This window comes from Pagrus major, chromosome 10 (genome assembly GCF_040436345.1).
Source record: "Pagrus major chromosome 10, Pma_NU_1.0".
Taxonomy (NCBI): Eukaryota; Metazoa; Chordata; class Actinopteri; order Spariformes; family Sparidae; genus Pagrus; species Pagrus major.
Genome location: NC_133224.1, coordinates 18,620,821 through 18,646,368, shown reverse-complemented (window position 1 = coordinate 18,646,368; position 25,548 = coordinate 18,620,821). Strand labels below are relative to the sequence as shown.

The following is a 25,548-nucleotide window of genomic DNA, read 5'->3' as shown; positions in this document are numbered from 1 at the left end:
TTTTTGCACTCGTGCCCCTCAGACAGCCTGAGTCCGCCACTGCTTTTGACCACCGAACCTCACGACCAACCCCCTTTAAAGACACCCTACCCACTGAACAACATCTTTATACCACATGTACACTAAATAATACTTTGAGTCATACACTCCTACATCCTGTTAGAGGGTTTGTGAGGTAAGTGAAAACTTGCTCACTCACTTATCCTGACAGGGTTTCAGGAAATACTGCAGGGATCAAATGTACTGTATGTCTCTGTTTGTTTTTTCACGGCTTTGCAGTTTGTCCACTCTGTACAGTTTGTTGCTGTATAAATCCATTACCATGCACATAATCAGCTTAATGATTCACAGACTCATTTAGAGCCTATTTCCTGGAGTAATGGAAGGACACTTGAGGTTTGGGGGGATATTGCACTTAAGCTCACACGCATGCGCGATCTGCTTTCATTGAGGGAAACCAATGGGGCAGCTAGCTTTTTTTTTAATTCTGTCTTTTAATTAACGCACCGTTTTGTAGACGGTTATGTGTTTTAGGTGTTACACCGTTGGAAAGAGCAGAACTGGTTTAACATTCCTGCTTACTGAGTGTCACTGACGTACGGCCACCGCAGCTTTCCTCCCACTTCTCGCACCGACTCCGCCCCGCTGTTCCCGCAGACTGAGCGGGCACCGCGGAGCACCCGGGACACATCAAGGTGTCTGATGACTGCTTTGCTCTGCATTCTCCAGTGAGACCCTTTTTTTTTTTAGTGTTTTTCCTTTCTTCTTTTTGTTCCCACGTCATTTGTCCTGAATTTTCCAGTTGTGTGCAGGAACTTAAACTGCCCCCCAGCTTTGATTTTGCTCGGAGTGTCGTCTGAGGAGCACCGCTGACTTTCTTCCAGATGAAATAGACGCTCAGACGCCCCGACGACAACATGACTCCTCGGGGTTTTCTCACCTCGTTAATATACACCGCCATGATAATGACGCTTCACTGTAAAGCAGGTAAGGACTCCTTCATCACCTTGGGGTTGAAGTTTCAGTTAAAAAGGCTACTTGACATTTTACCTTTTATGGTTTTGAAGGTAACACAGCTAACGTCGGCTCGGAAAGTTTGTTAAGCAGGCGTTAATGACGCACATCTGACAGGAAGCTAAAGGTGTCATTTCAGGCATATTGAAAATATAAAATTAGTTTGAGAATAGTTTAAGAAATGCATGTTTAACTATTCATATGGTTCATGAGGCTGTAGGTAAATGTTGAGAGGTTGCCGTGGTGTTTTTTTGTGGCTGCCCGTCGTGTAATTAGCTTTTGTACATGAAACACCCTCCTGCAAAGGTGTTGGCTGAGAAAGGTATGTTTAGGGGGAGGGCGGAAGTCTTATTAAGACCACAAACACCTTTTCAAAGACATTTCCTAAAGGCCTTTTCTGGGGAGTTAATTTTCTCCTGTTGCTCAATAATATAATGTATGCCTCGTTTTACAAACAGCGCTCAAAAACCAAGGTTTAGATTTGGTTGCGCATTTAGTTGTAATTACGGTTGCAGGCGCTGATCGCAACCACGACCTCAAACTAAAGGCTCTGCGGTGAAATGCATGTCATGTTCAGACATGCCATGAAAAATGTTTGGTTGGAAAATTAATGTGACAGTATAGAGGGAAGAAAGTCGTGTTAAAAAAGAGGATTTACAGGTTATTTTACCTGGATTTTCTCCAAATTGTTACAGTGAAATCATTTCATTTTTAGAATGGTCACGGAAAATTACATTCTACTGGAATATAACAGGAATCTATAGGAACTTTTAGTAAACCTGTAAAGGAAAAGTGTTTATTGAACATGAATATTTCAATAAACACCAATTAACCAATTACATTTACCCAAGTACTGTGGGCTTACCTCAAGGTAATTTTGAGGTACTTTACTTGAGTATTTCAGTTATATGCTTTGATATTTTATATGTATTGTAGTTTGAAGTCAATTACATTTATCTGACGGGTGGACTTATTTGACAGAATAAGCTTTTACAAATAAAACATAGAATCGGTTTATAAAATACATTGTGCTATGGAGTAAACTACCCAGCAGCCTGTATAATGTGGGCTATTTAATATGAGCTCCACCCCAGCTGTTAGATTAAAATGCTACGTCAGTAATAATATTCCAATAACATGCTGTTTACATAATACAATTCTCTGAAAGGGGCTTTCATCCCTACATGCACTGTTGTACAATTTACTGTTTTGATCATACTTAAGTGTAATCTTTAGTTAGGGACTTGTTCCAGAGTGTTTTCACACAGTGATATTGACACTTTGATTTAAAAGACCTGAGTCCTTGGTCCACTGCTGCAATCAACTACCTCGATTGTAGAATAGACGCGCAGACAAAATGTAAAGTGCGTCAGATTCGTATGAGTTTGCGACCATGCAGGCGGAAATGAATCGTCTTTTACAACGCATCACTACATGGAAAAGACATATTTAGGTAACATTTCATAATAATCATCATTAATATATGTTAAATTTATGGTTAATTAAACGTTAGTTATCAATTATTTCACATTAAACAACAATGACATGCTCTATAAGCTCTTTATTGAGCAATTGTTTATTGTTAAGTTGCAACTGATGTTTATAAAATTTACAAATACATGCTTTACAATTGGTTAATAAAGCATTTATTTATTAATGATGGCTCTTATTAAGGGTTACCCATTTTTTTCATAAATCTCCTTTCTGCTTAATGCATTTTTCACGCATGGACAAATATTTAATTTTACTGTGATGCCACTAGATAAAATGTGTTCGTCTGATCTGAAAAACATGAGAAAATGAGGCTCCTGACTTCAGCATTACAGAAAATGCAACCTGATGAGGTTTACTCTGGAGTTAAAAGACGGTTGGCAGTAATGAGTGTTGTCTGTGAAAGACGAGCTCTAACATTCTATTGCAAAAGATGATTAGTCACGTTGACACTTTTACACAATACACCATGTGGTCTCGTATCCTGTCGTCACAAAGCCAAAGTTTGAGAAGGTAGTTAAATGTGTGTAAGGGTGAGAAAAGAATGCCATAATTAGAAAAAATGGTACATTTATAGTCAATTAAACTAACTATTATTTAGTTATTTCACAGTTAACAAACAATGAAATGCCTTGTAAACCCTTTATTATGCAATTAGTTGTAGTAAAGTTGTTTATAAATCTTTACAATTGCTAAAAAAATATTCTATTATAAAGCATTTCATTGTTTGTTGACAGTGAAAGAATTATAAAATTAAGTTTAATTAACTATAAATTTACATTTTTTTTAACTTTTTATTTTAAACTAATTAAAAATATCATGGCCGCTCAAACCTTCCAAGGGCCCTGGGGCAGAAATTAGCTTGCGGCCCTCATCTGGAAATGTATTCAAATATTCAAACCAGCGGCAAGTGTTGTCAAAAGACTTGTGGTTTTATTTTTTACAAAGAGACAAACAGTAGCACATGTGATTCAATTGAATTGATTACTTAGGCTGATGGAAGCCTCTTGTGAATCTTTCAGCCTAACAGTATAATTAATTTTGAACAGGTGAGATTAATTCTACTTTTTTAAAATCTCTTGTCCTACAGTTCTGCTGCTTCCTCCACCAACAGAGTTGTCACACGAGTGGCTGGACGAGTTTACTCTGAGGTTGTTCTGGAAGAAGCCCGAAGGTCTGCCAGACAACAGCGAGCTCAAATTCATGGTGATGGAGAACAATAAAGAAGAAGTAGGCAACATGTTGAAACTTGGTGTTTTGGGTATTGGTGGCGGGCCCTGGGGCCCCCAGGTTGCAACAATATCAGTCGAGAAATAATAATAATACAATAATTAGATTATTACTCGGTCATAGGACTTCTCTTTCTTTATGACAACAAAACACACACTTGAATTAATTTCAAAATACAGTATTACACAGTGATAGAGTATGCCCTTCACTGCAGGGGAAAACACTCATTTGACTTATGTTATAAGTCATACTGACTTAATCTGAGTGAATTTAGACTTCAAATAGGATGCCGTAATGCGTTTTAATAAAATAAAATGTATAACTAAAACAAATTCTCGGAGAAATATTTTAGATTGTCGGATTTTTATTGGCACATTTAAGCAAGTGTTCTCATTTCACTGGCTGTTCTCTCACTCCGACAGCTACCTCAAGGCCTTTATGCAGGTCTCTGTCTAGAATCATCCTTTCTAATAACATCTGCTAGTGTAGCATCACCTACCAAAGGCTGTAATATTCTATGATCTAATATTTCCATGACTGCCACGTCCCTCTGACTGCCTCTCATATAAAGGGCAGTCACACAGTCACAACAAAAACTATAAAAAGGGCACTTTTTAAGTGGATGGATATGTATGATGTATATTTATGTTCTTAAGTTTGACAATGATCTCACATGTGTTATGTATAGCGACTAACGGGTAGAGACAGGATAACAAGGGGGCGTCTTACACAGTATTGATTTGGACACTTATTACTGTGAGATCGCTGTCAAATACTTTATATTGGACTAAATTAACTGAAAGAACACTGAGTAGGATACAAGAATGGTAGTTTTAACAGCCTTTGACCTATTAATCAGGGAATATACCCATGGTGACATGCTCCAACAAGCTAGATGTAAATACATCCTAAGAGAAAATACAATAAATACAGCTACAGCTACAACCACACACATAAATATACAAACCTTGAATTAGTGTGAAACCACAGTGGTTCATGTTGTTAAAATAAGAAGTCCAGAAGACAAATAAGAAACAAAAACTGAAGAAAATATTAGGGGGGGGGGAAAGAATGTTGATATTGATGTCATTAGGTTTCATTAGAGCTGATATTGTTTTCCTCCTGTTTCAGGTTTGCGTGGGAGGGACAAATTACACAAGATCTCTTCTCACCGAAGAAACAGATTCTGATTGGACGTACAGCATTTGGACTCTGGACAAATGCTGTACTAACTGTAGTACATTTCAAGAAGATTCAAAAGGGCACACCCCTGCCACCATAACCATTAAACCCCCTAAGCCCCGAGGTAAGAAGGAGAAAGCTGAAATGACTGTAATGTGATACAGTATTGAGATTGTCCTGTGCTTCCATTGTGATGCTCTAAAGCCATTGAATCTTGCTTCATGTATGTATGTAACACTTTTCCCTTTGTCTTGTAAAGCTAAAGTGGTGAAGGACTTCAGATGTTTCAATGATCCCAACATATTGAACTGTTCCTGCTCAAACCTTCTAAGGGCCCTGGGGCAGAAATTAGCTTGCGGGCCCTTATGTGGAAATGTATTCAGATATTCAAACCAGCAGCAAGTGTTGTCAAAAGAGACAAACACAACAAAGAGACAAACAGTAGCACATGTGATTCAATTGAATTGATTACTTAGGCTGATGGAAGCCTCTTGTGAATCTTTCAGCCTAACAGTATAATTAATTTTGAACAGGTGAGATTAATTCTACTTTTTTAAAATCTCTTGTCCTACAGTTCTGCTGCTTCCTCCACCAACAGAGTTGTCACACGAGTGGCTCGACAAGTTTACTCTGAGGTTGTTCTGGAAGAAGCCCGAAGGTCTGCCAGACAACAGCAAGCCCAAATTCATGGTGATGGAGAACAATAAAGAAGAAGTAGGCAACATGTTGAAACTTGGTGTTTTGGGTATTGGTGGCGGGCCCTGGGGTCCCCAGGTTGCAACAATATCAGTGGAGAAAAAATAATAATACAATAATTAGATTATTACTCGGTCATAGGACTTCTCTTTCTTTATGACAACAAAACACACACTTGAATTAATTTCAGAATACAGTATTACACAGTGATAGAGTATGCCCTTCACTGCAGGGGAAAACACTCATTTGACTTATGTTATAAGTCATACTGACTTAATCTGAGTGAATTTAGACTTCAAATAGGATGCCGTAATGCGTTTTAATAAAATAAAATGTATAACTTAAACAAATTCTCGGAGAAATATTTTAGATTGTCGGATTTTTATTGGCATATTTAAGCAAATGTTCTCATTTCACTGGCTGTTCTCTCACTCCGACAGCTACCTCAAGGCCTTTATGCAGGTCTCTGTCTAGAATCATCCTTTCTAATAACATCTGCTAGTGTAGCATCACCTACCAAAGGCTGTAATATTCTATGATCTAATATTTCCATGACTGCCACGTCCCTCTGACTGCCTCTCATATAAAGGGCAGTCACACAGTCACAACAAAAACTATAAAAAGGGCACTTTTTAAGTGGATGGATATGTATGATGTATATTTATGTTCTTAAGTTTGACAATGATCTCACATGTGTTATGTATAGCGACTAACGGGTAGAGACAGGATAACAAGGGGGCGTCTTACACAGTATTGATTTGGACACTTATTACTGTGAGATCGCTGTCAAATACTTTATATTGGACTAAATTAACTGAAAGAACACTGAGTAGGATACAAGAATGGTAGTTTTAACAGCCTTTGACCTATTAATCAGGGAATATACCCATGGTGACATGCTCCAACAAGCTAGATGTAAATACATCCTAAGAGAAAATACAATAAATACAGCTACAGCTACAACCACACACATAAATATACAAACCTTGAATTAGTGTGAAACCACAGTGGTTCATGTTGTTAAAATAAGAAGTCCAGAAGACAAATAAGAAACAAAAACTGAAGAAAATATTAGGGGGAAAAAAGAAAGTTGATATTGATGTCATTAGGTTTCATTAAAGCTGATATTGTTTTCCTCCTGTTTCAGGTTTGTGCGGGAGGGACAAATTACACAAAATCTCTTCTCACCGAAGACACAGTTTCTGATTGGACGTACAGTATTTGGACTCTGGACAAATGCTGTACTAACTGTAGTACATTTCAAGAAGATTCAAAAGGGCACACCCCTGCCATCATAACCATTAAACCCCCTAAGCCCCGAGGTAAGAAGGAGAAAGCTGAAATGACTGTAATGTGATACAGTATTGAGATTGTCCTGTGCTTCCATTGTGATGCTCTAAAGCCATTGAATCTTGCTTCATGTATGTATGTAACACTTTTCCCTTTGTCTTGTAAAGCTAAAGTGGTGAAGGACTTCAGATGTTTCTATGATCCCAACATACTGAGCTGTTCCTGGATCCCAGTAAATCCATCTCTAAACCTGACGCTCTCATATAGGTGAGAATTACAGCAACAGATAAAGTAAAGGAGATACAGTACATGTATGCCTCCAAATATGTGCAGTAAAGTTTGATGATGATTGTCAAAATTCTTTAATCCTGTCAAGTGATGTTAAATTAAAGTGTCAGGACAAACCAGGTGTAAAATGGGATGACCAAAAGGCAAAAGATAGGCCTGTTATGGAGGCCTCAGTGTACAAAAACTTTGGCTAAAGTCCCTGTTGAATGTAAGATGGTCACCATTATAAATGCCATTTGGGTTAGCATAGCTCCTATAGTTCCTCTTAAGAGAGTCATTTATGCAGAAAGCTGTCCCTTTTCATAGTGCTTATCTGATCATCAGCAATGCAAGAGCCTGCATGTGGATGGGATTTCCATGCTACATACAGGGCTGCCGGTGGTGTAAATTTAGCAACATAATTCAGGAATATTTACCAGTCCACAGATACTAATGAGCAGCAGAAAATCAGTCAGCTGTATGGACATCTAGTGGTGTGTGGAGGGATTGCAGGATCCAGTGAGGAAAAAGAGGCAACACTGATTCCACAATAGCTGGGACGCTTTTTAAAATAATCGTGCAATCATACGCAAACAAGTTTTGTTTACTGACAACTGTTCACAGTTCAGTGTTTCTGAGCCCCAACAATCCCCAGTAACCTCATCCTATCCTTGCTCATGAACAACTGAGCATTTGGAGAATGCCCCTTTCATATCCAGTCATAATACTATCACCTGTTACCAATGAACCTGTTTACCTGTGGAATGTTCCACTCAGTCGTTTTTGGTATTTTGTAGCCCCTGTCCAAACAAATTCAGAATAAGCATACCTTGACAAAAAGTTGAGATGTTGAGATGAGGTAAAACATTACATAGTATAATGTCTTTGTGCTGTTTTCAGTGGAGTATAGGTCAGAAAGTTGTTATATTCATGTTTTACACAGCATCTAAACTATTTTGGAATTGGAGTTGTAATGAAAGCAAACCAAAGCAATTTTATGTTGTTGTTTTTTATTTAGGTGAAATACTTTGAATAAAGCGTGCATGCAATGCCTGTTTGTCATTGCAGGATAATGGGAGAATTGGAGGAATGTATAAAAAGTTTAAAGCGGTGTGATCAGCCTTACAGCCTGGGAAAGAAGAATGGCTGTGAACTACACATCGATCCTAGCAGCAATAACATCTTCGTCCTTGTGGAGACTGAAGCTGGAATGAGCACCTTCAAACCTGTACTTGGTTGGTGTTACCTCTAATATTTTTTTGTTGATGTCAAATTATGAAATTAATATATGAGGTATTTGCTGTTAAAATACCTGTAGAACCAGTGATTGAATCTTGTTTTCTTTTGCTGCCAAGGACAATTCAGTAAATATTGGATATTTGTTATATCTCCTTAGTGGTACGTCCACCAGAGCTGAACATCATAGAAGAAGGAGATTCCCTCAATGTGAATTTGACACCTCCAAAGGTCGGAGCCGCTGCGTGCTGGGAATATGAGGTCTGCTACAAGCAATGCATGGTTATGGTAAGTTGTCAGATGTAACTGTTTATACTAACATTTTTAACTCCTCTTTCATGTTGTTGTTGTTGTTTTGCATTTGCTACACTGATACTTAATGTCTTCACAGTTGAGCATTGAGTCCATCAGTAGCAAATACCCCAAATGGGAACTAAGTTTTGTTTTCGTGTTGTTTTCACCAAAAAATGTGTATTCATTATTTGCCCAATGGCATATAGTTTCTCTATACCTGACGGAGAGCAATACTTTGTTTTTTTGTGCTTACTATATTATAGGAGACATGCCAGAACACAACCGGGAGCAATTCTGCCATAAAGGTGCCCTATGATAAACACTGCCTTTATGAGTTCAAAGCTAAAGTCAGGAGTGTTAACTTATGCAGAGATCTTCAGATCTTCAGCGACTTCAGCGAAGCTGTACCTTACGGTAACTGTCTTATTTCACTACACAGATTTTTCATGCTGCATTTATGAAGTATGCTAAACCACATTTCTATTAAGTCACTTAGTTTTTATGTTGATTGTTTGTATGTTATTAACCCTTGTGCCCTCCTCAAATTTACTAGTAGTTTTGAGCAAGTTTGAAGTTGTTTAAGTGATTTATGAAAAAAAAAGCAGAAAAAAATGTGGATGTATGATGATTTAATAGCAGTTTTTTGTGCGTATACGTACGTTTTTGCTACGAAGGTGTCCAGAGGGTGCAAAATGCATCAATAGAGTATAAAAGACATGTGAGAGTAAAAGAAATTGGATTTCAAAAATTTTACTAAAAAGAAAAGTTCTTGCCACAAGCTGAATTATTGAAATATATCGATTAGGGCCTGGAAAGTTCTTTAAAAGTCCTTGGATTTGATGTTTAAGAAGGTGGGGGAACAAGAGCCATCAATTAATGGATTAGTTGTCAACTTCTAAATTAATCAACTATTTTGATAATCAATTAATTGGTTTGAGAAATTCTGATTCCAGCTCTTTGAATGTGAATATTTTCTGTCTTTGGACATAATTTTGGGCTTTGGGAAATGCTGATCAACATTTTCATCATTTTCTGACATTTTAACCAAATTGATTAATCGAGACAATAATCAACAGATCAATCAATGATGAAAATGATCGTTGGTTGCAGCCCTAGGGGTAACACTGAAATTGCCCTCTGGATATCAGTGTATAGCCTTACAGTAACATCAGTCATTAATGAAAGGATGTTCACTAGATGTAAAGCACAAAATGTCTCTGCACTACTTGCCACATGACAGCAAAAAGCTTGAAATTGTCCACAAAACTGAAGAAACTGTGTCACTTGTTCATCACAGGTAAAAATGAGCCTCCTGACAGGACACTGACTGTGGTTGCCATTGTCATCCCCATCATTCTGTCCATCTGCGTCATTCTGTCTTGCTATTGCCTCAGGAGGTACGTCTTGGAAAGAGAACAGTTGGCCTATGTAGGCTTAAGACAAAGAGTTCCACCTAGGAGTGTTTGTAGATGGTACGAAGTACATTTCTGGGTGACCAAATTTCGCAATCTAGTATATCAAAAGTCAGTGTTGTAAAGCATACCTTTGTGATAGAGTATCTGAGATCTGCAGCATGTCACTGAGACTATTGCAACACCTAAACCTTTTATAAAAGCTGATTGGGTGCCATTGACACACATGCCAAGAGTCAAAGTTTATGTCTTTAACTAACGTTTCTCAATGACTAATAACCAGATTATCTGCACAGCTGCCATTTAACATGAAAGAAACCTATAGCTCCTGTGGCCCTTTCCTTTCAACAGCAGGCAAACCGTCAAACTAAATTTTAACTGACCTGACTTTCTCTGAATGCTGCCAATGTAGGGATTTTGTGTTTAACCAGTGGACAGGCATGGCAGTGTGTGTAGGTACATTCTGAAGATGTTTTAAGTACAGCTGTGATATATGGTACAGTTCACTAGAAGCCAGAGCAAAGATCTGACTACAGATGTGAGGTGTTAACAATAAAATGCATTTCAGGAATCTGTTACAGAGAGAAAAAAAAACATTCATTTTAAATATTATATTCTGGTGGTGTAGTCCTTGTGTGCTGGTTGTTGCTTTCTGTCATTGACATTCTTGTTGTGGTCTGTCTGTCTGTAGGCACAGCACCATAATTTGCCCCACCATACCAGATCCCTCTACAATATTCAAGGAAATGATGATGAACGGACCAAAAGACCCTAAGGTATTTTCTAAGAAAAAAATAAAACTGCTATATTCATCTGCTCTCTCTGTCTCCACAAAACGCTCATTACGCTGTTCTTTTTTATTTTTCAGACTGGACAGAATCTGTACATGCCGGTGCCAGAACGCTTGGAACCCTGCAGAGTTATTCTAGTGCCCGAAAACTGTGTCCTCCAGCAAAACTCCTGATGTGTACATGTACACTGCAGTGCGTGCAGCAAAGCTGGACTTCCACTCTGGTCAAATTCATCGAGAACATTCACAAATTAATTTAACACCAGGCAAAAACACTTTGTTTCACTTCTGGCTGAAAGATTTCAGGTCTCTTGCACGTTTAACAGGTGTGGTGTCAGGACAGAGCTCTGCTGCACCTTTACTGTACTGACCTGAGAACAATTCTGTATCACTGTTGCCAGAGGAGAACTTCAACCACCAGAGGTCGGCAAAAACAAGATTTTCAGCTTCTATTATTTTTCAAGTTTGTACAGATGTAACCTGCTGAGGCCAGTCAAGGACAAGACAGAAATGCACTGAATCCTTGGAGCCATCTTTAAAAAGACAAGAACATGTGTCATGCCTGCACTGTTCTGCTGTGGAGCACTGAGGAGGGAGATGAGGATGAGGGCAGGCCATATGTTTGGTTGGTCTGAATGGAGGCCTGCAAGTGGACCAGCGGAGGCAGAGTCTACTGGGAAATGTTGCGCCTGTAAGAAGAACTGCTGTATCCCAGTACTGTATATGCTGCACACAGCTACGAGGGAATAAAAATTGGAGGCTAATGTTGTCACAGCATGAGCCTCATCTGTAGGAATGATATGCAAATGCCAGTATGACTGTCACAATGGCAGCTACACAGTAGGCGGAAGCAATAACATATGTCGTGGGTGAGCATACTTCTGAGTCATCCCACGACTGGACAGGAAGGCAAGAGCTACAGTGGCACACCTCTTCGAGGAAAACAGCTTGTTTTGTCCAGTTTGCATACATACAAACTCTTACAAGGAACAGATGGGGTGAGTGGGTGTTAGTGCTCTGAATCCTTCCATCCTGCCCTAAAAACAGAGAGTTTATTATGTCAAATTTAATGAAGAAGGACAGTTATGGTGAAATTGTGAATATGTATTCTTGGAACCAAACTTAACAGGGCTCTTTGTAACAATTTGCAGTAGTTGACAAGTATTAATCACTTTTTCATTTGCCATATGTGAGCGGACTGTAAATTGTCAGAAAAATGACTATGTCTATACAAGCCTGTGGACAATGTGTATAAGATGTTTAATCTGGATCTCTCTGTAAATAACTCAGGTCAGACTTTCTGTGACAGTCCAAAGGATGTGACTTCATGCATGTTCTCAAATTCATCGTCCGAATGCCTCTCTCCCCTCTGCTAACAGAGAGCAGGGTCCACTAACATCAACTAACAACTGGAGCTCCACTGAGCCCCTTTAAGTGAAACCATTGTGAGTGCATGCTAAAAGGATTTTGAAGATAGACCTGCATGAACTTTGCTTGCAGACACTGATGACTCTAGATACCAAATGTCTTGTATATTTTGGACAGAATAACAATTTTCTTTAAACTACTTATCTGATAAGTCTCTTGAAAAAATCAGACCCGTGGTGCTGATTTAACCTTTGTACAACACACACTTTTTTTGGAAAGAGAACTATAATAGAGAATTGTGCCGTCATCTGTGGGTACATTAAACTGATAACAATGTGACTGGCACTCTGTTGATTCTGTGTTAACCTTCGTGTGCTTCCTCATTCACCAACACTCCCAGGGGAAGTTTTTTTTTCTTTTAGTCTTTGATTGCTTTGTTTCATTTATCACCTCTCTTTTTTGGGTGACTGATGACTTGACTGCTTTGTTACGTAATAAAGAAAGAGAAAGTGAAAATGTCTGTGCCCAGTGGTGCTTTTCAGTTTTTAGCCGTCTGTGTCAGTTCAATAAGAACTAACTGACTTGTGACAGCTAGTAGATGTTGGATTCTTTTGTAAGCGGGCAGGTCACAGCTTGAAGCATTGAGATGTGCTACTGAAGTAACCAAAAAAACATCAACCCAAGTCCCCAATAGATTGGTAGAAGGTGCCCTTTGTAAAACATTTAGGAGTTGTAACTAATGTCTTATTTATTAATGTTAATAAGTCATACTAAAATCATACTAATACTTCATAGAGTTATAAACCATGGGCGTGGACAATCTCTTGGACTGACATTTAATCTACTTCAATATGATACTTTGTATTTTTAACTCTTAGGTTCACCTGGAAGTTTCAGCATTTCATAATGTAAATATGACTTTATTCATTATTTAAAGTTGCTACAAGGAACTTTATTTTTTTGTTGATTTTGGCAGCCACTGTGGAAAAAGAAAAAGAAAGTAAAGTTTGTTTTAGTGCTGTGTCGTACCATTTACATTTAGCAGACGCTTTTGATTGGTGGTGGCTGCCATGCTAGGTGCCGACCAGCACATCAGGAGCAGTTTGAGGTTCAGTACCTTGCCCAAGGACACTTCGACAGGCATACTCTACCCCTGAGTCACAGCCGTACCACTAGAGTAAAGAGCAGCTTCTTTCCTGAAGCTCGGAGACCCCTCTAATCTACGGAGCCCCTAAAGTCCCCAACTGTTTGTCTTTTTTTACTTCTTTTTTTTTAATCTTGTACACACAAAAATAATTTTCCAATGGGCACCAGAGAGCCTAACTTATGCAGAATAATAACTTATGTGGACAAGATAAAAAAAGATATAACCTTTTGGGATGTTAAGGGCTCTGTTTTCTTTTTGTGACTTATTCAGCTCATTTGCTTATGTGGGTCGTATAGAGGCATCGGTATTACATTGAAAGACTTTCACAAGTAGTTAAAAGTTCTTTGTGTCACGTAGGCATGTATAACGAATTTATATTTAGTTTTGTCCCTTGAAATCCTCCATACATGGGCTGTTGGACCTCGCGGGGAAGACGCGTTCAAATTAAACCAAAAAAAAATAGTTTTTTCGAACATGTGTTATATGTTTATACCTACCGTCGTTTTAAAAGGCCAGTCACAGCAGTCCTGGTCCGTGAACAGTTAACTTACTCTTCTCTGCCCCACAGTCTTCCACAGTACAGTCTGGCATACAGAAGTGTAACTCCCTAGCTAAAGAAAAAAAAGAAGGGGAAGTCATCCGCCCAATTCCAACCTCCTACTGTTTTAAGCCTTCCTGCGAAGAGACTAGAAGCGAAAGGCGAATTGAGACAGAGACATTTGGACCAGCCGTCTTCCTTTTTTTATTCATTTAAAGCCACGACAGGCTGGTCAGCACACGGCCGTCCTCAGGAGCGGGAGTAAACCCTTCTCACCAGCGACTGCGGCGACATTAAGTCGAGGGATACGACGCAGGAAGGACCTGGACCTGTCAAAGTATGGACCTGCTCGTTTTATGCCTCTTCTCCACGTTCGAGTCCACCACAAGTAAGAAAATATACTCAACCGTCTTACATTTCCCTACCTTCCTTGTCGCCTGTGTTCTTGACGAATTTTCCCGTTATTATTTTTTTGTTTTTTTCCCCAAGTAACTTTATTTCCCAGTAATGACGTCACAGCTGCGTGACGTTCATGAAGACGCCACGAGAAGCGTGTAAACGCAGCAGAGAGGGTATGAAGTTGTTTTGTGACAAAGGATAATCAATATCTAACTCTTGTCTTCTCAAAAGGTCAAGTCTTACCGCCACAGAATGTGTCCCTGCGGTGGATTGATGATTTTTGGCCACAGCTGTCCTGGACGCCACCGCGGCATTCAGTGGAAAACTGCACGTATGAAGTAGAGAGAATAGCAACCAACAACATGGACCAAGGAGGAAAATTCTGCGTGAGTATACAGTCTGTATTCAGTAGTATGTTTCATTTAATAGCCATAAGTGCATACCATCAAACTTAACAATACTGTTTAAATCTTATTAGGGGATCCCTGTAGCGCCTGCACAAAAGTATCCCATTAATAATGATAATAATAATACCCCAAGTTCTTTTGCCCCTCTGCAGTGGCTCCCTGTGGCTTTGACATTTTCCATGGAAATGAGATTATTTTTTATCATCATCACTGTTTTAGGTCTACAGTGATTCTTACATTCTCAGCCTACACACTGCATTGTATCTGTTCCATCAAGTTGTGGTTAATTGAATGATCCTGAGTTAATATCATTGTGTTTTATTGCTGTATGTGGCTGAGGATAAAAAAAGAGAAGGATTAACTCAAACTGAAATGGACTAAAATACAATTTAAACTGTCCTGTGTTTTTATTATTATTATTATTATTATTATTATTATTATTATTATTATTATCTGTTTTTAATCAATGCTGCTGCTATGTGTTTTATTTATTATCAAATGAGGCTACTTTTTATTTTGTACATTTTCACAAACACAGGGAGGACTTAAGTGGGTCTGCATATATAGTTCTGTGTTGCTCCTCTGTTTCTATGTATTGTAGGTTTCTTCTTTTGTTTCATGAATGCACCAAAACATGGCATCATTGAATTGGAAATGCAAAGTTCAAGTTATACTGTAAGCATAAGTAGCCCACTGCAGAGTTGCCACATCATGTAAAAAAATATAGATGAATGCTCATTTAGGCCTATTAATAATCTTGATAGGCTAATTTAGATTTTCTAGGCTGCCTTACCTTCATTATAAGACACAAATATGTTTTGCGGCTCCAGACAGATTTTTTTGGTGAGGGACGAGGGGAAAAATGGCTCTTTTGATAGTAAATGTTGCTGACACCTGGTCTAGGGCACTAAGGTATTCCAGGAGTTCAACTATTTCCTGAAAACACAGCTGCTCTGTAGCAGTTTAATCCCTGCAGTCAACAGAGTCAGCAGCAGTTTACCAGAATCGTGATGAAGACACTTCAGGGGATTATTTTTCTCACAAATTTTACTGAAAAAAAAAGTAACATAGTCTCTTCATTTTGGATAGACAACTCTCATCATTGAATAATGACTTTTTTTTAAATTATTATAACAGCTGCTCAATAGAAAATAAACACTGCTGCAGACAGTCAACTGATGCATATACAGATCATGATTTATGCACCGTTTGGGAGTATTTCCAAAAACTTTACTGAAATCTAGCGCTGCACAGTCAATCGAAATAAAATCGAAATCGCAATGTGGCTCGGTGCAATATCCAAATTGCAGGATGCTGCTATTTTTTTGATGAAGGTGTGACAAAAAAAGCATCATAATGAAGGACTGTGCTGCTGCAGAGTTGTCATATTGTTCTCCAGTCCTTAGAAAACATTTGCATGATCTCAAAGTTTTGCATAGACAACAATGGTAGCTACAGGATGACACTGGCTTTATCTTGTTAGATCTTTTTTGTATTTGTTTATAGAATTATTCAAGCGTGTGTGCCAGGATATTTTCGACTTGCCTCTGATACTGTCTAACCACTGAATTTTTAGAGCAGATGCCGATAAGGATAACAGGGAGTATAAAATGTTGATTTCGATTCTGACGTACACACATTTTTCCAATTATCCCTCAAATGTGCTTGTCTAACACTTGTGACACAGATATATAACGAGGGGCAGGATATTTTACAGTTTAACTTAATTGTCTAAAATGACATTAGTGCACTGAAACAACAAACCTAACTGGGAATCTTTAATTATATTTAATAATTAATAATCCCCCAAAGCATAATTGTCTGCATTATAAACTCTTTTAAAAAAAATGGTATCATATCGAGGCATATTGGACAACATATACGATGACACTGACATCAATATATTGGTTGGGCAGGCTCCTAAGAAAAAATTATATTGGAGCATTTCTACATTATATACTGCTGGGTAGTTTTCTGCAAGAATTAATCCTGTTTTAGAGTTGATCATATGTTTATACTATATGTAAAGTCTTATTTTGCTAAGTCACAGGTAACTGTAACTATCAAATAAACGAAATGGAGTAAAAGTGCAATGTTTTCCCTCTAAGTCATTGGGGAGTTGAAGTAGAGAGTGGCATCGGATGTATCAAAGTACAGGTCTTGTGTAAATGTGCTTAGTTAAATCCTACCACTGGCTGTATAGAGATAGATTTCATCATAGACTACGTGCATGAATTCTTGCTTCACATGGGTATCCAGGGTTGCAAGATTTTGACAGAGCCATATCTGAGAAAATATCATGATATTACACAGTTATTATTTTTCATCAGTGACAAGGAGCCTTAAAGGAATGGAAAGATAAAGGTTTTCTTGGTTTCTTTATCATACTTTCACAAAATATTATGTACTGAAAACATGAAACTTGTTATAAACCTGAAATATATTGTTTGAATTAGACTAACAATGTAGAATTCAATACTGCAGATAAGCAAATGTACGCAGAAGAAGACCAAAACCAACACACAGAAGATCCATAACATGGCATATGTTGACACCAAGAAATGAGCAGCACGTGGTTGTTGTACACAATTGCATTTTTTGCCTGTAGTCATGTTACATGTACAGCACAATGCTGGGTTCTCTAAGTGTTAATACTTCTGATGATGATGATGATAATGATGGTGTGTTTTTTCTGTTTCTCTGCTCTTGGTGGATTTAGGATAAACAACCATTCTGGATGCAGCGCACGGTGATGCAAGGACGACAGCTTTACCTCTCTGTCAAAACTGTCTGCAATACCACACAAAGTGAACCGTTTGAGTTGAACATCACTTACCCAGGTATCCCGTTTTACTCACCATTACCTTTAATAAGACTGATATTGTTTCAAAGTTTGATTGCTGATGAGCAGACAAAAAAAAATGCAGGCTGAAGCACTCAGAACCATATATGGACTGCAGTATTGCCTGCGTATTTGTTTGTTCATTAAGATGTGAGTATGTGTCTCTGTTCTTCCCAGAGCTGGTGAGAAATCTGAACTGCTTCATCCATTCCTCCAAACTAACAAAGTGCTCCTGGCTCCCAGTCAGCAACGCTCCGGATTTCAGTTTTTTCTATGAGTATGTATGTTTTTGTTTTTAGATTTTTAATAATATATTTAAATGTACACAATAAATGGACATTGGGAAGCTGTGCTGCAAATTCAAAGTTATTTCAGAGTGAGATAGCCAGACCACCCCAGTGGAGATAATGAGCTAAACTTCAATTTAGGCCAAAATCCTCATGCTAAACAGCTCAGCTTTTTATCAGCACAGGCCTCAGGCTGGTGACAGTTTGAGGTTAGGCATTTATGTTGACTATGTGAGGCTCGCACTCACAGGCCCGAACCATGTTTGGTAAAATAATGTTAAATTAGGAGGGTGACTGTTGCCCCCTGGCAGCCATAACCAAACTACCATCAGCATCGCTGGAAATCCATAGCTGAAAAAGCATATTCGTCAAATTCTAAATTGTTTTAAAGCTCGGAAAATTGTTGTGGCTCAGAAAATATCATCAGCGATATATTTTTGATGACATTTAATACATGTTTATATATATTTGAATTCACATGGTTACATTTATATTGTATGTTAATACCATGTGAGGAGGAGAAGTCAGGTGTAGTCTGTAGTTTTCATATTGTCCACACATATTGTGAACACTGGTGGTTTGTCTTTAGTCTGTGGCCAACAGGTAAATCAGGTGTAACCCAATTCTAGTGATAGTGTTCTTCTCATTAATGAGATATTAAAGCATCGAACATGAATTTTAATGAGTTGCATGCACTTATAATAACGTCATGAAAAATGTTAATTAAGCAAGCCATGCAAACGTTGTGATTGGTTATATAGTGTAATTATTTCTTTGGCGGGTGCACAGACTTCCTGGAGTAGCATTTTAGGAACTGTGTGCAGTATGAAAGTAAATCACCTTTTCTTTATCTTTCCAAGGTTAGCGGATATATATGGCTCTGACGATTCTGACACACCCTTACAAGCGTGCTCAGCATACAGTTACACGGCAGATGGCAGAAGGACTGGTTGTGATCTGCAGGCGGACATCAACCATGATATCCAAATCTTATTTAATGGAACGCTGAACAACAGGACTGTCAGGAATACCTACACGAGAATGCTTAAATGTTATGGTATGTAGCAAGTGGATCAACCACTTCTAATTTAGTATCAAGAGTCCTGTGCAGGAAACACTGTGTTGAAATACGTCTCGACTAAATGGGGAAATTGAGTCTTGGATTGAGATATAAGAGAAGTTACTTTCTGTTCTTGCTTGGTAATGTTGTAGCGGTTACCATGGTGTGGAGATGTGCATACATGTGTATATGTGTTTGTGTAATGGGGGGGAAGGGGGGGGGGGGGAGAGGAGGGTAATGACACAGTCCATAACTTTGAACTTTGGACAATACACCATGCAGCCATTTTAGGAGAATAAATATAAACATGTGCGTGTCTTTTGTGCATGATTTTTAAAACACTTTATTTGGACTTACAGCATTTATATGATCGGAATGTAATTACTAACTCTCTGTCATGTCTTACTTGATACAGCGAAACCTCTACCGCTGAAGTGGACAGTCATTAAAGCTGGGGATAAATTCAATATCAGCTGGATTCCTCCTGACTTTGGAGAACTATCTCATTGGAAGTTTACAATTAAACATACCGCGTGTAGTAAAACAACGGTACGTCACACAACTGTACAATATTTGGATTTTTCTATTTAATGTCTTTTAATTTAAGTTATCTTTTGTTTAGTTTGTTTATCTTGCATAAGAGTTCAATGGATGCAACTACTAGCTGTGATAATTAGAATCTTCGATGCAACTGAAAACCTAAATGTAAAATTTTACCGCTACTACTAATAACACTAATACTTAAAGGGCAACTCCACCAATTTTACACATTTGAGTGTGTTCACAGGTCTTGGGGAGTGCAACTGCATATTTCAAAGAAAGACGAACCCATTAAATTAAAAAGGCGATATCTCTGGTTCTGCTGTATTGATTATGACCGTTTGTTGTACAACTGTCCACAATGAGTCCAGCAGTGTTATAAGAGTACAATGCAAGACCAGTGGATAGCTGGTCTATTTGATGCCCACATTACCCATAATGCAATTTAGCCACTGAATGATTTAACGAAAGGCAATTTATCAGATTACATGCCGTGTCCTCTGGAGCCACAAAAGGCTTTATACTGTTTTTTTCATATATGCAGTAGTACTCCCGAAGTCCTGAAAACACACTTTTATGTATAAACTGGTGGTGTTATCTTTTAATGTTGAAATTTAAACATTGAACACTGAAGTTCATGCATTGAAATATTTTACTCTAAAAACCATCATTGGTTTGAATTTCCCTGTATGAATTTTTCAACGAAGTCACTTTTAAAGATGCATTTGGACCTTTCTTCTAAACTAACAAACATTCTGTCAGTGTTTCCCCCAAGTCTAACAAACTTACTGTGTGGAGGCATTTCCTTCCTCCTAAAGACATTAGGAAAGACGATTTTTTTTAAAAAATATATATTTTTGCAGTGTGTACATCCATGTTTGATAGCATATTTTTTCTTTTCTTTGTTTTCACACTGCTATGTGCCACCAACCGATCAGTGGAGTAGCAATTCAAACTCAACAGGGACCCTCTTATAAGAAACATTACTCCATAGTGCTACTAGTGGTGAAAGACTCCACAGTGTACCTTTAATGTGGTGCAGTGTTAAAAACTCTATATTCAAGTTTTCTCAAATTCAGTTATGGTCAAACTATTATATAACATTAAAGTCAAATAAATATAAATAAAAGAAAAAGAAATGAAGTTGCTCAAATTATATTGGTCCCAATTCAAGTGGAAATATTTAGATCAGAATTTAAGCACCTTGAATATAATTTGATTCAAGCACCTTTTGGGATGGCAGTGTCGGTCGACCGCCAACCACTTTGGTCCAGACTGAAATATCTCACCAACTATTGGAATGATAACCTTCCTGTATCCTTTAGGATGAAGCTTCTTGTCTTTGGTGATCCACTGACTTCCTCTAGCACCACCACAATTTTACCGCTTTTGTCATTTACTGAAATATCTCAACAGCTATCGCGTTGCTTTTGATCAAATTAGGTAAGTGCGTCCATGGTGCACAGAGGATGAACCCTAAAGACATTTGTGATCCCCTGATTTTTCCCGTCGCGCCATCAGCTGGTCAAAATTTCCTCAACATCTACTTGATGTATTGGCACCAAATTTGTGCTGACATTCATGGTCCCCAGAGGTGAGCGTCACCATGACGTTTGACATTGTAATTTTGAGTTAAATGTCTTGACAACTACTTGGCTAATTGCAATGACATTTGGTACATTCATGTTTCCCTCGGGATGAATTGAGACCACTTTGCCGATCCTCTCTGACTTTACATCTAATGCCATCAGCAGGCCAGTTTTTTCTTTTTTTTAAATTTCCCAATAATTTGGTTGCAGCTGTAGTTTGCTATCCTTATTTTGGAGCCCCCTCCCCCCCAAAAAAACTGCTATTGATAGGAGGGGTGAACCACATAAAGCAAATCACATACAATCATATCTATGTTTCTTAATATCATATCTCTCAATGCTTTAAATTCAGTGGCATTTCAATTTAAACGTTATGTAACTAGAGGTGCTTAAATCGCAATAAGGTATGCAGTTGTGCCGGCAATTCATATACTTACAGCTTTGGTTTGCTTCCACAGAATTCAGTCACATAGTTATATTCACTGTTGTGACAGTAATAGTCGTAACAACTGTACAAATTTGTCAGCTAATTAATAAGTCGATCTTACAGTTCCTTCGTTCTCTCAGTTTTTTGACAGAATTGATACATCAACTGAGCTGAACGTGGTCCCTCATTGTGAGCAGTGCTTGGCTATTAAAGTAGAACGGAAGGTAACGGGAGGAGAGTCGGAGTGGAGTGACGAGCAGTGTTTTGGTATGATCTTCATCTCTTTCTATATTCTTATGTTGTGAAATGGTTTTATTGCAATTCTCTGTAAAAGCACTGGTTCTAATTGTAATTTGAAATACAACACAGTAGCTGTATAAGGCACCCTCAGCTGATCATAATGTTAATGATGTCTTTGCCTGCAGATAGCGAACCTAATGCGTTGGTGTATGCTGCCATTATCATCCCGTTGATGTTTGCTGTCCTGGCAGTCCTGACTTTTGCGTGTTGCAAGAAGTATGTTAAGTCTTCGTATTTTCTCTCAGCTCCTGTTGATTTTAGTTGTTTCCTCTGATGTTGAACTCTCTTTGTGCAGGAACAAGGACATTATTTTTCCCAAAGTACCAGAACCTCGGGACTTCCTCAGTGATATTTCTGACAACAACAACAAGGTGACTGTATATATATATATATATATATATATATATATATATATATATATATATATATATATATATATATATATATATATATATATATATATATAATTTATTATTTTTCCTCTAAAAATGGATTTATAGATGCAAACAAAAATATTATTTATTTTCATTCTTTGGACCCTGCAATGATCACAGGTTTAATCCTGTTTGAATTAATCTAAATAAAAACATAATAACTAGAGCATTCATTCTTTTTGCAATAGTCAGATAAGGCCTTTATCTTACGCCATATCACGTTGCATGTGTGTGGTGATGTCATTATACTACTGACGTACATGGCATCATGTGGTGACAACATGCAGTGGTGGCAGAGAGTGGCGGGAGGTGGGTAGAGATGCAGGATCATAGTTTTCAGAGAGAGAGAAATAGTCAAAGTAGGTAGTTTGATTATGGTGTATTCTGTAGTTGTGAGCATATAGAGCATATGAATTTAATCCAAAAAATCGCATCACAATTAGCACAAATACCATTGACGGCACTGTTGAAATATTTCTATTGCAGATTAAACTTTTAAGAACCTTTGTACACTGTTCATAAAATATTATATATATATATATATATATATATATATATATATACACATATATATAATATATATGAAAATATCTTGCTCATGTGTCTTCATTTAGAAATCTTTTCAATCAATATGTTAGGTTTTTTTTATAAGATTTGATGAAAAATGTCAGATGTTCGTATTTTTTAAATTTATGGCATAATTTCAGTACTTCACTCGTGTGTTATTGTTAATTGACTTACATAACCTTTTAGCCTATGTTGTACAGATTTCAGAAATATGAAGATATTAGAAGATATTCATGATGACATCAATAAGCAAAAATACAGACGTTGGCACCTGTGGACCATTTCTATTGCAGAAATAAATAGACGTATCAGTATCAGTATCAGTATCAGTCAGGCTAGCTGTTTCCACTTTTTCCAGTCTTTGTGCTAAGCTAAGCTAACAGGCTACAGCTTGTCACCATGTACGGGCATGAATGTTATATATGTATTTTTTTTATCAAACTCTTAGCAAAAATGTGAGTATGCCCAAATTGTCTAACAATTCCTTAAACAGCAAAAGCTAGAAGGGCAGTTCATATCATCTCAAACCAAACATGCATAACTGCAACAATTGTACTAATTAATAGCATTTCATCTCCTTTTTTTTTCAGATCACTGTGCGCAATCTTTGCATTCCGGCAGAAGAAGACTGTAAAATCACTCTAGTGATAGACCCCCTAAACAACAAACTTCTCTACTGACACTCCCACATTCTTGTTCTACTGGCTCAACAAAATTGGAAGACTTCACTGTTGAAGTGATAAATGTTGTAATTTGGGTAGGGTGAAGGGGGATTTCAACTCAATTCTTTCTCACCAAAAACATTGGCAGCTACTGCACTCCTCCACATTGTTTTAATCAACTTTTATGAACTGATGCAGCTGAAATCCAACTTCATAAGGCTTGCTTGCAGAAGCGTGTCCCACGCCATTACATGAAACTAAAGGGACACCCTTATAAGGACACCCTAAATATGTCGGCACATTAAGCCAAACCCGCAGTCACAATATCTTCAATTCCTTATCCCAATGTTATGTTTATGCACACCAGCAGCTCCTTCTTTGGACATATGTTTAGTTGCTGTGTTTACATTTGCCCTTGTTTTTTATCATTAATTAGCATTTACAAAACAATTAGAGGCATAAATGCTAAACACTTGCTGTTCTAAGGTTGCCAGAGGATGTGAAGAATTTCTGCTTTTCTCTACATTTGAGTCATTGTGAGTCATCATTATTTAAAAAAACCTTTTGTCAGAGCAGTTAACCTTCCTGTTGAATTGAATGATCCATTGTTAGTGTCCATCCTTTGCCTCTTTACGACATGGACATCTGTCACCTGTAGTCTTGATGATGTCAATGTCACTACTGAATTGTGTTAAAGATGTACATTCATATGCCTCTGCGCATTTCATATCCCAAATGTCAAAGGTCAACTTCACTGTGACATCAGAATATTCTGCAAAAAAATGTTGTGGCTATTATTCAATGCCACAGCTCAGGAAAAGCGACCTAACTGGTGCGTGGAGGCACACAGTTTTTTATATATAAGATGTATATTTTTTACTTTTTTAATGACTAGGCAGAGACAAACCCAGATTTTCATTCTGGGTGTACTTCTGTTTCCTGTTGACCAGTGAGCACAGTCCCTGTTAAATAAACATGTACAATACTTTCACTAACAGAATAGGCAATAGCCTGTAAGTTACAGTCAGTCAGTCTGCTATATACACACAGACATTTGTTTTCTTAGATGTTATATACATGTTACAGTCAGTTAAAGATGGGCTACAATCACCCACATAATCATTTGTAAAACACATGTTGTTATTTACACTTTTGCACTTATTATCCTGCTTCTGTTCACGTTCATGGCCAGTCGTTAGCTGTGGCCCACTTTGGTGGCCGCCTCCTATGAAGAACACAGTCTACAAAGATGTGGCTTTGGTGAGGCTACACGTCCTCAGGAAACCAGATGGCTCTCGCAGAATTCCCTGGCAAACAATGGCATTGTTTTGTGTTTTTTTTTATTTCTGCTTGGACAAAGGTTAGGGATACACCGGACTCTCTCACAAAACGGAATACCTGAGGCTTTAGTTACTACTGTATGTAAACATTTATGGGATGGAGAGCTGCCCGACACAGTCTCAAACTCCATCGAGCTGGGACTGTAGGGTTAAGTTTCCATCTACTGTAGCTGTTATCTCCCTTTTTGTCTGTAGCGGACTCAGTGTGAAATAAATGGTGGCACGTGCGAAAAGATTTTTATATCAGTGTTGGTGCTCTACAGTGAATGTTTCAATGATGCTCAGACACGCTGATGCTGGGTGAACACATCTGATTGTATTATAACTCATTTTTTTGTCACTTCCTTTGATAATGTTTCAATAAATGTTTGACGTTTCTGCACTCAAAAAATGCAGTTGTTTCATGTCTGTTTATCAGTCATTCATTGTTGCTGACTTAAAGACGTTTTAGGAAAAGAGCTCGTTTCATTTTCTTGCCAACAGTTCGATCATAAGCTTGACACCACACTAACATCTCCATGACACCCCTCAAAACATGGTCCAGTAAATAATCCTCCTTAACAACACAATGTGTTGCTTGTTCTGAAACAGAGTAAACAAATGTTAACATACTCATGAAGTAAACTGTTCAAGTAACACATTTTTACTTTTTTTAGCTGAACTTGGCAGTTTTTGTTACCTTTTGATAAGTTAGCTCTCATATTTACTGGTCAGAAATGAGAGTGGTATCAATCCTATT

At 37.9% G+C, this 25,548-nt stretch overlaps 2 protein-coding genes across 2 annotated transcripts; both read left to right on the top strand.

Moving 5' to 3' along the window:
- The first annotated feature begins 644 nt into the window (after window positions 1-644).
- Window positions 645-12,780, top strand: LOC141003583 (interleukin-13 receptor subunit alpha-1-like). Its single transcript, XM_073474960.1, has 12 exons — window positions 645-987; window positions 3,596-3,735; window positions 4,867-5,041; window positions 5,492-5,631; window positions 6,761-6,935; window positions 7,071-7,170; window positions 8,239-8,405; window positions 8,567-8,694; window positions 8,964-9,114; window positions 9,998-10,097; window positions 10,804-10,888; window positions 10,981-12,780. Exons 1-12 carry the CDS (start codon window positions 918-920, stop codon window positions 11,074-11,076), a joined length of 1,527 nt encoding a protein of 508 aa, XP_073331061.1. The 5' UTR covers window positions 645-917; the 3' UTR covers window positions 11,077-12,780.
- Window positions 12,781-14,026: 1,246 nt separating this feature from the next.
- LOC141003871 (interleukin-13 receptor subunit alpha-2-like) lies at window positions 14,027-25,189 on the top strand. Its single transcript, XM_073475347.1, has 10 exons — window positions 14,027-14,343; window positions 14,586-14,740; window positions 17,481-17,601; window positions 17,781-17,880; window positions 18,751-18,947; window positions 19,366-19,499; window positions 21,647-21,773; window positions 21,932-22,022; window positions 22,102-22,177; window positions 23,398-25,189. Exons 1-10 carry the CDS (start codon window positions 14,295-14,297, stop codon window positions 23,485-23,487), a joined length of 1,140 nt encoding a protein of 379 aa, XP_073331448.1. The 5' UTR covers window positions 14,027-14,294; the 3' UTR covers window positions 23,488-25,189.
- The last annotated feature ends 359 nt before the right edge of the window (window positions 25,190-25,548 follow it).

Bases quoted from the DNA above. Each gene is read 5' to 3' on its own strand.
- LOC141003583 (XM_073474960.1), top strand. From the start codon at position 918: ATGACTCCTCGGGGTTTTCTCACCTCGTTAATATACACCGCCATGATA. The intron at 988-3,595 runs GTAAGGACTCCT...CTTGTCCTACAG, and splicing joins GACGCTTCACTGTAAAGCAG to TTCTGCTGCTTCCTCCACCA. The intron at 5,632-6,760 runs GTAGGCAACATG...CTCCTGTTTCAG, and splicing joins TGGAGAACAATAAAGAAGAA to GTTTGTGCGGGAGGGACAAA.
- LOC141003871 (XM_073475347.1), top strand. From the start codon at position 14,295: ATGGACCTGCTCGTTTTATGCCTCTTCTCCACGTTCGAGTCCACCACA. The intron at 18,948-19,365 runs GTATGTAGCAAG...TACTTGATACAG, and splicing joins GAGAATGCTTAAATGTTATG to CGAAACCTCTACCGCTGAAG. The intron at 19,500-21,646 runs GTACGTCACACA...TCGTTCTCTCAG, and splicing joins CCGCGTGTAGTAAAACAACG to TTTTTTGACAGAATTGATAC.